The following is a 16,963-nucleotide window of genomic DNA, read 5'->3' on the forward strand; positions in this document are numbered from 1 at the left end:
CCCTGCCTCTTCTGCCTCAAAGACGAAAAAAATGTTTCAGCCATGTAAGGTGAGCACATTCTCCCAAGGGCCAGCTAAAGAGTCGACATAGATAAGTCATTTTCCATGTCTGGAATTTTCTCCATTGCTCTTTGGTAAAACTTACAGAACTTTAACACTCTGAACAATGATGTGTCCTCTACGTGGAAACCACAGTTATTTAAAAATATTTGAAAACGAGGTGGGTTTTTGTTACATAGCCTACTTGCTTCTCCAGTTCTTGATTGTTAGTTCTTTTATCATACTTTGGGGATCTGGGTTATTCCTGGCTTCCATAATTCAGGAACAGCCCTGTTTCCTCTGTCATGCTTTCATTTGAGCATACTTATCCAGATTAAGGATAGTTAAAGGTTTGAACTGAAATCATCCAAGAGTGGTATGAGCTTATTAAAACAAACAAACAAACAAACAGTGTAAGTACAATGAATTTTGAGGGATAATATGTATAAAATCATCATATTTAACTTGATAATGGGAAATAATTTCATATTTTGGCCATGAGTGATTTAGGATCAGCAAATAGATCATCTCAACTACCATCTCCTGAGGTCTATCTCATCTATCAGAAGATATGAATTCTCTGCCTCCTCCCCCCTGCTCAATAGATGCTCTACATACCCCAGAAAAATATTTTTCCTATTAAACTTGTTAATAGATTTCCGTGGCTTACTTGCAGTAGTCAAAGTGAAGAGTTGAAAAGTCATCTTGAGTCAAAAATAAATCAAAGGTTTGATGATGAATAGAGAGCCCTTCACCATCATCCGTGACATCTGTAATGATTCATCTGCTTGATATTTGATCAACATTCGGCTTTTCTTTGCTTGTACTATTCCAGAGCATGACTCCCGAGAGCTCAGAAATTTATCTCAGCTCTTTATGTATTAGAAATCTAAATAACCTCTGTGAGAGAAAAGTAAGACAGGTGGAACCAAGTCTATCATGTACTCCTTTTCCCTTCAATTTAAAATACAAACAAGGTAAAACTACCAGATAAATTCTGTTCCAAGGGAAATTTGACTCATCTGTGTCCCCACCATCCTTGGGCACCATTTTTCCTTAAAACTACCCCTTTCAGTGGAAGAAGAGGACAAGAGAAACCTCTCATCACCGAAGAGATGAGAGATGACAAAATTATGGTCAAAAGCGTGTGTGTGTGTGTGTGTGTGCGCGTGCACAAAGATTCCAGAGGGGAGGTAAGTAGAGGATCTATGAAATAGGTGAAGGTGATTGAAAGGTACAAACTTCCAGTTATAAAATAAATAAGTGGGATCCCTGGGTGGCGCAGCGGTTTGGTGCCTGCCTTTGGCCCAGGGCGCGGTCCTGGAGACCCGGGATCAAATCCCATGTCGGGCTCCCAGTGCATGGAGCCTGCTTCTCCCTCTGCCTTTATCTCTGCCTTGTCTCTGCCTCTCTCTATATATATGACTATCATAAATAAATAATAAAAATAAATAAAATAAATAAAAAAAATAAAATAAATAAGTCACTATGTGAAAAGCACAAATAGGAAATATAGTCAAATAATATTGTAATAAGGGGGACCTGGGTGGCTCAGCAGTTCAGCTTCTGCCTTTGGCTCAGGTCATGATCCCAGGGTCCCGGGATCAAGTCCCACAGTGGGCTCCCCACAGGGGCCCTGCTTCTCCCTCATGTCTCTGCCTCTTTCTCTGTATCTCTCATGAATAAATAATATCTTTTAAAAAATAATATTGTATAAGTTGGGTGGTGACGGACAGTGACTGCACCTAGCATGCTGAGCATAGCATTGTCATGTGTAGAATTGTGGAATCAAAACATTGTAGAAAATTTTATCAGGGATCCCTGGGTGGCTCACTGGTTTAGCACCTGCTGTCGGCCCAGGGCGTGATCCTGAAGTCCTGGGATTGAGTCCCGCATTGGGCTCCCTGCTTGGAGCCTACTTCTCCCTCTGCCTCTGTCTCTGCCTCTCTCTCTCTCTGTGTGTCTCTCATGAATAAATAAGTAAAACCTTAAAAAAAATTATCATTCACCCAAAAACATATCAAATGACTGACTCTGGTTATATGAAATGTCCAAAATAGGCCAATGTGTAGAGATAGAAAGATGAGTGATTGCCTAGGGCTAGGAGGAGGATTTTGGAGGGAGAAATGGAAATTCATTGCTAATAAATGCATTTCTTTTTGTGGATGAAGAAATATCCTCAAGTTGGTTGTGATGGTTGCACAATTCTGTGAATATAATACAAACCATTAAAGTATATTTTAAATAGGTAAGTCACATGGTATGTGAATTATATCTCAGTAAAGCACATCTTTAAAATGGAAATATAAAATAAATATAGTGTGTTCTTCAACTGGTAAATGTATATCAGATATTGTATATAAGTATATCCTTTTGTTCTCAAAGAAATGTCTTTGGAAACAACAAAAATAGTGGGAAAATGAATAATTTTCTTGAGTAGCATACTTACTCTTTATCTTTTAGATTAGCAATAAAATTGGCTTTATGTATGGCTAGTTAAAATGCCTGGCATTGTTTAGGAATTCTTATATCTTTTACTGAGTCTCTCATCGCAAACTGCTTGAATAATTGCCTTCAAAACAGCAATTCAAAGATATTTTTAAAAATATTGACAGGTTAGAGGCACCTAGGTGACTTAGTGGTTGAGCGTCTGCTCGGGTCATGATCCCAGAGTCCCGGGATGGAGTCCCACATCGGGTTTCCCGAAGGGAACCTGCTTGTCCCTCTACCTGTGTCTCCGTCTCTCTCTGTGTGTCTCTCATGAATAAATAATAATCTTGTTTAAAAAGAAAATAAAATATTGACAGTTTAAAAAGCAGAAATTTGACAGTGTCCAGTGAAAGTAAAGCTCTAGATTTCATTTCGTGCGATTACCACAATCATTTTAAAGCAATAATAACTGGACACAAGTGCAGTTATCATTCCAAATGTTGTGTGTCTGACATCATTATGGCATAACAACATTGATGCATAAATTGCCATGTTAGTTATCATTGATCTAAAATACTAACAAAAGGAAATACCATATTCTTTCAGAGATAATTTTGGTCCAGGGTCCTGAATCTAGTAGGAGCCTTTTGGTTGGGGTAAGAAAAGAGGCATTTTTTTCTTCAGATTTCTCAATCAGCATTTTGATACCATCAAATTAAGAGATCCCATCCTCTCTGCATGGCCAGATGGCTGCACTGTTAGAAGCTGCCGAAGGAAGGGATGAGTTTCCTCTGAGATAAAACTTAAGTATATAATTGATCATAGTAAACATTCAGATGCTCAGATTTTAAAGGCAATTTGACATCATGTTTTTTATTAACATTTTCTAAGCAGGACCTCCATAGAGGATGATTGCCTTGCCTTCACAGGCGGTAGCTGACTTCAGGAGAGATGAGAAAGTACCCAGCAGAAGTCAGAGGCCCCACCCTCTGGACCACACGCCTGCTGACATGCCACCCCTGGCTTAGCCATTTGCCCCTCCTGGACGCATAATGCAATGGCATTTCTCAACTATCACATTAATTATCTGAAGAGTCCATAAAAAAAACAAAACTGTCCACACACAATGAGAGTTTTCCCTTGGCAGTCATCATCAGTTCTTTTTCTGTGGTTTTAATTCAAAATGTCAAACCTGAGTTTTGTATAGACATACAGTATTGTTTCTGTCTTATACGTTTTTGTCTCACCTAAATGGCTTTTGTCTGACTTCTACAATAAATACATAATAAATATTTAAAACCATTTAAGTACAATTAATGCACAAAAGGTGCTATGAATTACAATCCGTTTTAAATTATTTATTTTTTCTTGTTTTACTACATTTTCTTTTTTTTAAGATTTTATTTATTTATTCATGAGAGACACAGAGAGAGAGAAGCAGAGACACAGGCAGAGGGAGAAGAAGCAGCCTCCATGCAGGGAGCCTGATGTGGGACTCAATCCCAAGTCTCCAGGATCATGCCTGGGGCCAAAGGTGACGCTAAACCACTGAGCCACACAGGCTGCCGTTCTTTTTTTTAATTTAAATTCAATTAGCCAAAATATATTACATACCTAGTTTCCAAAGTCATATTCAGTGATTCATCAGTTATGTATAACACCCAGTACTCATCACATCAATGCTCTCCTTAATGCCTGTCACCCAGTTACCCCATTCCTCATCCCTCATCCCCCTTGGCAACCCTCAATTCGCTTCCTTTTTTAAAAGATTTTATTTATTTATTCATCAGAGACACAGAAAGAGGCAGAGACACAGGCAGAGGGAGAAAGAGGCTCCATGCAGGGAGCCTAATGCAGGACTCAATCCCAGGACTCAGGGATCACGACCTGTGCCGGAGGGCAGAGGCTCAACCACGGAGCCACCCAGGTGCCCATCAATTTTTTTCCTAGAGTTAAGAGTCTCTCATGGTTTTTCTCCCTCTCTGATGACTTCCCATTCAGTTTTTCCTCCCTTCCCCATGGATCCTCTGCACAGTTTATTATATTAAATTTTAATGTTAACCTTTTTCTCACAATTTCTTGCACCAAAATACATCTCTCTTTTTTTTAAGACTTATTTATTTATTTGAGAGAGAACGCATGGGGGTAGGGTCAGAGGGAGAAGAAGAGAATCTTAAGCAGACTGCATGCTGAATGGGGAGCCTGATGGGGCCTCGATCTCAGGACCCTGAGATCATGACCTGAGGTGAAACCTAGAGTCAGATGCCTAACCAACTGTACCACCCAGGCACTCCTACTTCAGAATATATCTTATATCACTATTTACTAAAATTCTATAGTGAAATTTAATTTTTAAACAAGCTTACATGATTCTCTATTTATGAAAAGGAACTTATATGAAATAATTGGTATTGCTTTACTAGATAACCCATAATACTAAACAGAGAAAAACAGCATTATCACCTATGAACATTAAAATGGTTAGGATGTACAAGTAACTTTGGAAGAGTATTCCGTTAGCATAAACACCAAAATCATAAAGTGACATCATGTTCTCAATTATACTTATTCTTCCAACATTTTATTTTAAAACTGTAATAATGACAGAAGAGAGGCATTTGCATTTGAAAGGTACATACAACCTCATAATTTGCTTAGTTAAGAAGGCAAGAAAAGAAGTGTCTGTGTTCTCCCGGTGATGGTTTGTGTTTCCATCTGCCTCGGCTGAGTGTGTCTGCAGTTGGTCTAAACAAGGACATGTGCAGACACAACATGAAATGTAGGTTCTGTGAAGAGAAAGAAGCTTCCATTGCAAGAAAAGTGTTAACACCTTTTACATGTGTTTATTACAAATTGTGGTTCTCAACATTTAAGGTTTTGTTTTTGTTGTTGTTGTTTTGTTTTATTTTATTTTTTTTGTGTTTTTTTTTTATTTTAGCAAATCCTTATTCACAGAACAAAGAAGCCAATCTAAGTACTTTAAATAGTACCAACTTCTGGATTAACATTAGCTTGGTTAATTCTATAACTTCTCCATCTATTCCCTTATATCCTTACTGGAAGAAAACTTTGTTTATTGACAACATCGGAATTCACGACGTAAATAAGGAAAACAATTATTACAGGGATGACACCTGTGATAACTGAGACAGTGCTTCCACTCCATGGGTGCATGTGCCTTTATCAGCATTTATTGAGCACCTACCAAGTGCCAGGCTTTGCTAAATACTAAGAATTCAGGGCTTGCCTTCATGAATAAATAATCTAGGGAAGGCTGAAGGGAAATGAACTATGTTCAAGAGATTATTAAGTAAACTCACATACTTAAAAAATATTTCCTCGGATCATTTGGTATATTTGGATTTGGACACTTGGGCATTTTACAAATCACTCCAGTGTGACATGAAGTGTCAACACAGAGAATTCACATCTTACTCCCAATTGGTTGCTATCTCTGACATACAGCCTCAACCTCCCTGACCACAGAGTGCTCTCCAGAACCTGAGGGGACCCCTTTTAACACACAGCCCATAGAACCATAGTGTGGAGTCTCCCTGGCTTTCATATTTTTGACATAGAACACTCACTCTAAACCCCTAGAAGTGTATTTTCAATTGCCATTACTAAAAGTTTCCTTATAACCTCCTGTGGTAACACAGGGAGCAGCCTCACCTGTTCAGCAGCACAAACCTCTCACCCCACACCCACCATTCCCCAGCTGTTCTGAGCACATGCTTTTTCTCATTTTTGGATTTCATCCATTCATTGTTGGTGCCATTTTAGATATGTCCTGCCTCCTCCACCTTGAATCCAGCCTTCTCTGCAATGCCATTTGTGATTGACCTCGTTCTCCCACCTTCCTTCTCCAGCACGTAGGCCTGTCACTTCTGTAATACTTAATATTGTACTTCATAGATTTAAGAAATGTGTTCTGCCTCCAGACCATAACTCCGTGAGAGTAAGAACAATACCTGGTATTGCTTGTCTTCAGAACCCAGCATCAGAACCATACGTCTCAGAAACATGGAGCTCTTTGTTCTCTCAACTTCCACAAACCTCTCACCCCACACCCACCATTCCCCAGCTGTTCTGGGCACAAGCTTTTCTCATTTTTGGACTTCAGTGTTGGTGGGTGCCTCAATCTCAATAAGATCTCAAGGTCACAAAGAGTGAACAATAAAGAGAGCGATACCATTACATGGACCATTTTAGCAGGATGTGGATTTACTGTAAAATCATCAAAGCTGAAAATTCAGGGCTCATCTGGTGCCCAGGCCACTCTCCCAGGAGCTCACATGGTTATATATATTTTTGTGAAATTTTCAAAAGGAAGCTATTTTAACTACAGTTATCTCTTTCCAATTAGATTCCCACTATATCTTATTATGTTGAGAGTCATTGGAGTGACCCACAAACATGTGTGGGGTCTGGCTTGGAAACTGAGTGTGGTTGTGTTTACATGAGATAAATTTATGTGGCTTGAGGTCACTTTAGTGTATAGTTAAAGCCATTTCTGGCCATGCCTGTGAGTAATGGCTCTCAGGAATATTTTTACCATTGACAGTGGGAACTCTGCCAGACATTGAGACATGAAGGTATCAGATCAGAAGTGGTTTCACAATATGAGGTATGTCCTACTGTTTCCAACACTAGAAATATGTAGAGAGTGGAGAGAAAACAAGATCTATGTGCCAGAAACTAGTCTGTGGAGAATTCTCCCAATCAGACATGTGAACTTATAAACACAAGACTGGGTTCTCATTGATGCCTGGTCAACAAAGAAGTTCTCTCCTGCAGGAAATTTACTTGATAGCCTTGAAAATTATAATTGCACCATATGCTTTTTAAAATTTTTAATGGGAATCAAACAAAAGAGAATTTATCCAAATTCTCACGGTTGTAGAGCACAAACTTGTAATAATATTAAGAGTGAGTATGCCTATAACAACTCATATATGAAAGAAATTTTAGAGTGGTTTCCCACTGAATTTGACAACAACTTGGAAAGTGTACAAGATATTATCAATAAAAGTTTGTGAAGCTGAAAAAATCAACTGAAAATATTAAGACTGAATTATCTTTCTGTTTTGTTTAAATAAAATATTATAAAACATCTGCCATATGAAAAGTCGATCAAAGAGTATGGAGCCAAAAGCATAGGGAAAGAGTATTGTGGAGATGTATTGAGCAGGGGATTAAATATCATTTTTCTGTAAGTTGTCACATTTGTGATATTTGTCACCCTTTTTAAATTTGAGACTTGTTGTGATTTCTTTTCTTCTCCTAAATAAATGAATATTCACCTTTACATCTAATTTAGAATTTCAGTTCAGTTTGCTTTTCCTCTTCTTAAAGAAGTTCTTCAAAAATTGTATATACATCATGTCCTAAAAACCTGGATCATCCTCTACCACCAAGATATGGAAAGATATATGTGCCAAAGTGAGCAAGTGATGGTTTATCTCTGATTTTGTTCCAGTCTTGACCTAGCTAGCAAGTGTGGAGAATTTCCTCCAAACGTAGCCAGTTTCACATCACAGCCCAGAATGAATCAAGAGAAGAAAGTTCATCTCAGAGAACAAAAGACCGTATCTGAGGACAGAGAAGTAATTACTATAGATGGCTTTTCCTTGGTCTCTGCATTATCCTCCCCTCCCCCCCCCCCCCCCCCCCCGTAATAGAAGATAAGAGCCTTGGGTGCCAGGTTAAGATAACGCTCCTTTCTTTAAGGTGAATGGAAAACTGTCTAATCAGTTAGTAAATGCAGTCCCAGCTGCACATTATTCAGAGCCCCTGAACATGAACAGATACTAAACCAGTTTCCCAAGGGCAAAGTTCCAATTATTGTATGAATATTCACAAACTGTTCTGAACCATAAACTCCTTCCAAGTACCATCTACTATCCCTGCCTCTCTTTGTGCTACCCCTGAAGGAACTCACGCCTGGTTCTTAGTTAGCCATCCTATTAAACCAATGGAGGAGAGCCTCTGAGTGAGAGTGTGGATGGCAATTCTTCCCCCAAATGCCTATCAGGTTATTCTTAACAAGCAGATACTATAACCTAGAGATATGCTGCAAGGATATGGTGAGTTCAGAAAACCGGAGAATCTTCCATTGAAGGGAATAAATCAGTAGTGAGCTTTACACTTTTGCAATATATAACTAGTGTAGTTCTTAAAGGCTCACCCCAAATCTTCCAATAATGTTCTTTGACCTCAAAAAGAGAAAGGATGGACTCTGAGAAACCATAACCCCAAACAACTGAAATTGAAAGGCCCCATATGCTTCTAAGCACTTACATAAGTCCAGACATCTGACTAAATATCCAAATAATGTTATCAGCTTTATGTGAGCAAATCAACTTGAGTAAAAAACTTGAACCACTATGTACACCTGAAACTGATGTAACATTGTGTTTCAACTGTACTCAATAAATAAGTAAATAAGATTTAAATTAAATTAAGTTAAATTATTCATTAAAGGGGAAAGGAAAATAATATATCTCACTTCTTTATGTTTTAAGTTTTCTTCTCCCTATCTCCATGCAAATGTCCATAGTAGATTTTTTTCTATGGGCTGTGTTTGAAATTTAAACTACAATTTTCTTCTTGTTGTTCTGAATTATTTTTTATATTGTTGCTCTTGGTTTCATACTCTAGCTTATTCAGACATTTATCTAAGATGGCTAAAAAGAGGGAAAGTATACAATGGGATTAAATAAATTAATGAAAACCATGAAACAAAGAGGAGCCATTTATCATGCACTGGTTCGAAAATGAGAGAAGGGAGAAATGAGAAAAAAAGAGAAATGGAGATAAATGTTTATTGCAATTAAAATCAGAGGTTTAGAGTACATAGTATCTTTTCTCCTATTTTTGAGATTGGATAACCCTTTATAAGTCTGAAGATTTTGTTGGGACTTACATTGACTTGAATACAGAGAGACTATTCTTTTTGTGGGGCCATGAACAGAAGAGGGCGTGCGGTGGGGTCAGAGGAATTGTGACTAGGGTGTGAGGGTTTTGCACAGAAGCCCAAACAGCCCAAAGGCTGTTTCTGGGCCAGACCAACTGTACGAAACTTGCAGGACTCTCAAATATTTTGCCCCAAATGGATTCCATGCTTTCTTCTAAAAGAACTGCCAGGTTTTTCACTGATTTGGCTGTTTTGGGGCTTTTTTCTAGGTTTGCTTCGTGAACCTGGATGTGAACAAGGATGCAAGCAGCACAGAGCACCTGCAGCAGGTAACCCTGGGAACACGAGCTCTCCAGGAGCTCATAACAAAGGCTTGCTGGGCCAACCAGAGAGCCGACATGACTTCATCTATAAATGGCACTCATTCAGTTGGAGACTCTTTGGTTGGGTGGCTTCACCACAACCCATTCCCTGACACCTCCCATGCAGGTTGCCTTCCTTGTATTCGTGAAATTAGCTTTCCCAAGATAACTGGGCTGCTCTCTGAACAGGTGCTTTCCCCTGCCCCCAGGCCCTGCTAGATGCTTTCTCCACCCCTACCTCCTTTGCTCTCAAACAACCTGCCTGAGATGACATTTCCAAAGTTTTTCCAAACCTGCTTGATACCAGCCAGCCCTTCTCTGTGGCTTTCAGGTCTGGTCCTCCTGCTGCTTTGATCAAACGTTTTGTCTCTAACTTTGGTTTCCTAGTCTTAAACTCAACTGGGGCTCAAACTCTTGGCATTCTGCAGCAGCTACATATTCCAACTCACAAGATTGAGAGGATCCTGATGTAAATCCTTGAGAGCATGCAAGTACTTGAAGGTCCCCTCAGTCCTTTGGAACTAGAGGCAATAGGGGGTCTGATAGGAAGAATTGGTGTGATGTGGTTATCCTTTCAATGCCCAAAGTTGAAGATGGTTTGACCTCACTATTTGGTAATGGTATTATAGTGGTGTGATAACACACCATTTGCAGCTTTGCAGTCGGAACAGTCGGCCTGTGATTACTGTTATTCCTGTAATGTTTTTTTCTTGACAATGCTGCACCTGGGTTGGAAGCTTCTCAAACCTAATTGCCCACACAGATTATCCGTAATAGATTTCCACAGAGCTTCAAATATCATTCATCTGTGTAGTACTGGAGGGATTTGGGAGGAAAAATTGTACATATGCTTTCATTTAATGGACTTATGGTGCAGACAGAGTTTGTCAAAGAGACAGCAGGAGAGACCAAAGCAAGTTGGCATCTTGGACTGTGTGTTTGAAGATTTATATGAGTGATTTGAGACAGTCTTCTGCTATGGCTAAGAGTAGAAACTTAGCACTGATTTAGCTATATGAGTGTGTGTAAACTAATCTCTGGACCTCAGACTACTTATGTGTAAAAAGGGAAGTAATAATGATACCTAATCCATATGGGGGTGTTGTGGGAATTAAGTGCACTAAGATGTAACTTGTACAGTCTTTAGCATAGCACCTAGTACATAGAGTGAAATGAATATTGGAAATTATTATTACTGATACTATGATTATTGACTCTGTTAGAATAGATGATTATAGTCAATAAGTCTCTTATTCCAACTATGAAGAGGATAAAAATCCTACTATGTATACCTGTGCTGTAATAGTAATTAAATGTCTACTTTGGAAAATTTAGAACTAAAAAGTTTTTAAAGCTTTATGGTTAAGTAATTTTCTATTCCAATCTAAACCTTTATGCATCAATTTCATACAACCTCTTCTAGTAATAATCTTAGTATATTATCTAATCTATCATTTGTATAAGTTATATATTATTTTTGCAAGTAAATAGTTTTGGGGTAGTGCTTTGGAGGTGAAAAGAAACCATCTAAACAAACTAATCTCTTCCTCCACAGAAATTGGTCAATGTTTCACCAGATCTTCCAAAACTCATCAGCTCCATGAACGTCCAACAGCCCAAAGAAAATGAAATTGTCCTTCTAAGTGGGTTAACATCTGGAAATATCCAGGCAGATTTTGAAGTTTCACAGGTAAGAGATGTAAGCTCTTGATAAGATATTCATTAGTGATAGGTTATCTATGGTCAACTCTTGGCACAAGTCGTTATGAACTTCAAATAGATGCTACATGTAAGCTCCCATAGCAAAAGACTTCAAAATCTCTTTGTAATAAAAAAGTCTTCATTTGTATTTCTTCTGAATATGCCACTCAAGAGTTTGACAGAGCTTCTTTTACCTCAACTCCTAACATTTATTATCTTCTCAAGTTCATGATGCTAACTTGCACTTAAACTAGAGCAGACACATTGGGCACAGAATGAATAGTTATCTTGGTTTTCTTCAAATCTATTAAATAATAAAAAACAGACTCATTTTATGTTTCTCAAACAATACCAAAATTCTAATTCATACCGTATGGTCCCAGAATCCTAGCATTCCTTCTTTCTTCTTATATTTATTTCTTAGGATATACCAAATGAGCCAGGCTAATAAATACAGGATAGCAACCCCATGGACAGAAAATGAGTTTCCTCGAAAGACTAAAGTGAGTTAGTGAGTGAGTCCTTAAAGAGTAAAATTCCTAGAAGAAATGAACATTACTGGGATGCCTGGGTGGCTCAGTGGTTGAGTGTCTTCCTTTGGCTCAGAGCGTCATCCCAGGGTCCCGAGATCGAGTCCCACATCATGTTCCCCACAGGGAGCCTCCCTATCTCTGAGTCTCTCATAAATAAATAAATAAAATCTTTAAAAAAAGAAATGAATGTTACTAAAAATAAAGCAGGAATTCAGATAATATTACTCTCATTCAGTGCACAGATCTTCATTGTTATTAGATGAGTCATTATTTGAAGACTAGTTTTTACAACTATAAATTGTTTAGTTGATTTGCAGAAACAAATATAAGATTTCTAAAGGCATACTATATCGAAGATTGTGGATATTCCCAAATAAGTCATGCTGATAGTGACATATAATATAGCTACAGATTAAAATGATGCACATTTGTTTTCCTTCAATTGTTCTTTCTTGGGTTCTAGTTTTTATGGAAAATTTTAAAACATTCTTTTATTTTTTAGTTCTTCCAAATGTCAAAAAACTCAGATACCTACCCACTATTTCTTGCATCTACTCCAGATGCTTTGTAAAAATTTGCACACAGCCTATTACAACTTGGTAATCAAGACCAGAAAAGGGGGGGATCCCTGGATGGCTCAGCGGTTTAGCACCTGGCTTCGGCCCAGGGTTGAAGTGGAGTGGTCCTGGAGTCCCAGGATCAAGTCCCACATCAGGCTCCCTGCATGGAGCCTGCTTCTCCCTCTGCCTATGTCTCTGCTTCTCTCTGTGTGTGTCTCTCATGAATAAATAAATAAAATCTTTAAAAAAAAAAGAAAACCAAAATCCTCATTAAAAAAAAAAAAAAAAGAAAGAAAAAGACTAGAAAAGGGGCACCCAGGTGGTGCAATCAGGCCTCTAACTCTTGGTTTCAACTCAGGCCATGATCTCTGGTGTGGTGATCTTGGTGTCATGGGATGAAGCCCCACTGTGCCCTCCCTCGGCTTCATGCTCAGTGTGGAGTCTGATTGGGATTCTCCTCCTCTCCCTCTGCCCCTCCTGCTCATTCTCTCATTCTCTCTCTCTCTCTCTCTCTCTCTCTCTCAAGTAAGTAATTTTTAAAAAGACTGGAACAAAATTTCTCCTGGTCAATCTAATAACACATTTTCTTAGTGAGATAATTCATCACCTGAAAAGAGAAAACAGAAATGGTCCTAGTGCTTTCTCTGTATACTGGGCAAAGGTATGATGACCAATAGGAGTTTTCAAATCTGAGTTTTAAAACAGTATATCTGCACCAGGCCTATTAGGATTTGTAATTAAATATGACAGAAAATTAGATTATGCATAAAAATAGTATAGCTAATAGGTAGATTGTTAGTGGGACTTGAACAGTGTCATCAGGACATGGATTTTCCCTTGTGGCCTCTTTCGGGCTTTCTCTCTCCTTACCCCACTATCAGTCTCTTCCCAGGAAAAGTCACTATCCCTTTGGGTTCAAGTTGAGCAAAAGTGAGTTGTCTCCTCCATATGGTTCCCAGCAAAAGTCGAATTGTGTTCTATTGGTTCCCATGTGCCATATGCCCATTTCTGAACCAATCACAATGACCTGAGGAATGCAGTGTTCCAACCGGCAGGCTGGGTCACCTGCTTGGATCACCTCGGAGTTTGAGGTCAATTAACTCCATGTAAATCACTTGGATTGTGAGTGAGCCAAAACATGATGCCCCACAGGGTATGAGAACCAGAAGAAGACTGAGAGATGTTTTGTTTCCCAAAATAAACACAGATGTTAATTGGGGTCAGGGAAAGTCAGATTGCCCAGGACTCATTAAATATCATCCATCAAAAACATGCTTAACATCCTGCGTGCTTTTCCTAAGAGCTATCAAGAATTGTCTGTGAGCTGTAACAGTCTTAAACATTTCATTCTTCTCTGTCCCAAGAGTCCCCACCACTTCTTACATACCCCTTCACCCTTCTGCAGTCTCCCAAAGCCCTACCTCATTTTCTAGGTACCACAATCCATGTTTTTTTTAATCCATGTGTTTTAAAAGAGCAGTAATTTTGGGGCAGTGTATCAATATTGAATCCCATGTTAGCCAGCCATACCCAGTACCTAACTGTTCACGGATAGTCTCAGTGTGGCTGTCCTGCCTCATGAGAGTTAGTTACCTGTTAATCCACAAGTTAAAATGGAGCTATTGGCCAGGGAATCTTGAGCTGGGTTCTTAGGAGAAGTCTAGATCAACCCCCAGGGCAGAGCTATTGTTCCCAGTGACCCTGTGAAGAAGGGAATCAACAAGCCACTTGGCACCTTTGTGCCAGGAAATTACAACACCAAAGATTTTCAGTAGTCCAGATGACAAGTGATCTCGCTTCTCTCAACTATAATTTCCTATTCTGTAAAATGGATATTTAAAAAATATATATTTTCTTCATTCTCAGAGACTAGTCATAGTGATTTAATAAAATAATATGAAGGCACCTTGAAAAGGACTATTCAGATGCAAAGTGGTGTGTTTTCTTTCCATGTCCAAAAAACTGAAGGAAGGTAAAGTAGAAGGAAAATGTTATTTAAAGCAAAATAAGGCATGCCTGGGTGGCTCAGTTCGTTCAGTTCTGACTCTTGATTTTGGCTCAGGCGAAGACCTCCCAGGGTCCTGGGATCAAGCCCCACATGGGGCTCTGCGCTGGGCGTGAAGCTTGCTTAAGATTCTTTCTCTCTCCCTCTCCATCTTTCCTTCCCCCCTTTCGTCCCAAATAAATAGATGATAGAGCAAAATAAGATACCAGGGTAGACTACTGGGCACACCAAGAATAAGCATCCATTTACAAACTGGCTAGGCTTATCCGGGGAAGAGAAGTACAAGGATATTGTCACAAGGATAATGTATGTAGAGAGTGCTCCTTCTGCCTCCTGATGAGTTTCATTATCTATGAACAGTTTTCTCTTTATTTATTCATGCCTTCATCTTTCCAACTCAGCAAATGACCCTACTGCTTTTTTTATATTGCTACATTATTTTGCAGTTAAATTGTACGACTCAGAAAAAATGTAAGGAAATAATCATAATGTACCTCTGTCGGTCCTGTGTAAATATTTTAAATATAGTAAACCTTTGTTGAATGAATGAATATACTATATACTATAAGTCTAGCATTTTTCTTCATGCTGAGGATACAGTAGTAAATAAGTTGGACATTTTGCTTTTAGAGAGCAACTTACTTAGTCTAGCATTCTCTTTGACCTTATTTCTTATGGATATTATTAAATATATATGAACACATGCACAGCTATCCATACATATGTATCTCAAAAGACTAATGAATAGTGGGGTGCCTAGGTGGCTCAGTTGGTTAAGTGTCCCACCCTTGATTTCAGCTCAGGTCATGTTCTCTCAGTGTTTTGAGATGGAGCCTGGTGTCTGGCTCCATTCCAAGTATGGAGCTGCTTAGGATTCACTCTCTCTCCCTCTCCTTCTATCTCTCCCCCCTCACATGCTCTCTCTCTCTATAAAAAAGAGAAACTAATGCATACATACCAGTGAACATCAAGTGAGAAGTTGGCATAACAGTTATGTTTTCCTTCTCCAAACAATTCTTAGTAGAGCCTTAGTATAATATTTTAAAATATCTTAAGAAAAATCATCATGAGGACAGCCAATGGCCAAGTAAAATACTAAGTGAAAAATACAAGTAAAATCAATTATTTTTCTTTCTTTTTTTTTTCTGTTACCAATCCCTTTTCATTTATTTATTTATTTATTTATTTATTTGATAAATTTATTTTTTATTGGTGTTCAATTTGTCAACATACAGAATAACACCCAGTGCTCATCCCGTCAAGTGCCCACCTCAATGCCCGCCACCCAGACTCCCCCACCCCCTGCCCACCTCCCCTTCCACCACCCCTAGTTCGTTTCCCAGAGTTAGGAGTCTCTCATGTTCTGTCTCCCTTTTTGATATTTCCCACTCATTTTTTCTCCTTTCCCCTTTATTCCCTTTCACTATTTTTTATTTATTATATGAATGAGACCATATAATGTTTGTCCTCCGATTGACTTATTTCACTCAGCATAATACCCTCCAGTTCCATCCACATCGAAGCAAATGGTGGGTATTTGTCATTTATAATGGCTGAGTAATATTCTATTGTGCATCAAAAGATAAATGGATAAAGAAGATGTGGTTTATGTATTCAATTATTTTTCTACAGAAGAAAATTTTTTCTGAGAGGCTTATTATGTACAATAATAAGATCTACACCTATGTCTGTCCTTTCTGTGAGAACACGTAATTTTATTGGGCATGCATGAGTTCGAGGAGGTTCAAGTGCAAACCATCCTTTTCAAATTGCACATCCTTGGTTGATATTGGAGTTTTGCTGATTAGACCAGGAAGCCATGGAGAGAATTGGAAAGGACACAGGAATTGGAGCCCAATGGGCCTGGATTTCATGGCTGGCTCTTGCATTTTATATTTGTGTAGCCTCCAAATGAGCCTTTCTGTGCCTCATTTCTCCTCTAGAAGATAGTAATGGCATCCCCAACTTCATAGAAATAATGTTTGCATTAAAGGTAATAAGATATTCAAAGCACCTAATAGACTACAATAAAAATTATATAATAATACCTACCATTATTTTACAGGCTGTATTGTTTGGCCTTCATTTACCTAAGACTCCTAGGATGCTTATTTACTTTCAAGAACATTGTTCAGAAAATATATTTTCTCTCTATGAATGCAATAACCATAGAACATTGCACATTTAACACAGTCCTTTCTCTAAGTTTATTTTGAGGTATTACTTAACTGTTCATGCTGATTTGTTAATATCTCTTTTGAATCCTGCCACAATATATAAAACCCTAGGTCATATATATTTAATCTGAATGATATGAAATGGCCAATATGCAACCATTTTTACCTATAAATATGGTGCCTTCATTATTTTTATTCATGCCTGATCCACTGGTAGTATACTGTGCCCCACCTCCCAGT

At 38.5% G+C, this 16,963-nt stretch overlaps 1 protein-coding gene across 7 annotated transcripts in view; it reads left to right on the plus strand.

Annotated features, from left to right (window-relative positions):
- The window catches only part of SPHKAP (SPHK1 interactor, AKAP domain containing), a 169,947-nt gene that overhangs the window by 118,560 nt on the left and 34,424 nt on the right, over nucleotides 1-16,963 (plus strand). For all 7 annotated transcript variants that reach the window (XM_072719325.1, XM_026006315.2, XM_026006316.2 and 4 more), the window contains 2 exons: nucleotides 9,655-9,714; nucleotides 11,303-11,437. In XM_072719325.1, the coding sequence (XP_072575426.1) occupies nucleotides 9,655-9,714; nucleotides 11,303-11,437 (195 nt within the window). The remainder of the gene's footprint in view (nucleotides 1-9,654; nucleotides 9,715-11,302; nucleotides 11,438-16,963) is intronic.

Source organism: Vulpes vulpes, chromosome 9, assembly GCF_048418805.1.
Source record: "Vulpes vulpes isolate BD-2025 chromosome 9, VulVul3, whole genome shotgun sequence".
Taxonomy (NCBI): Eukaryota; Metazoa; Chordata; class Mammalia; order Carnivora; family Canidae; genus Vulpes; species Vulpes vulpes.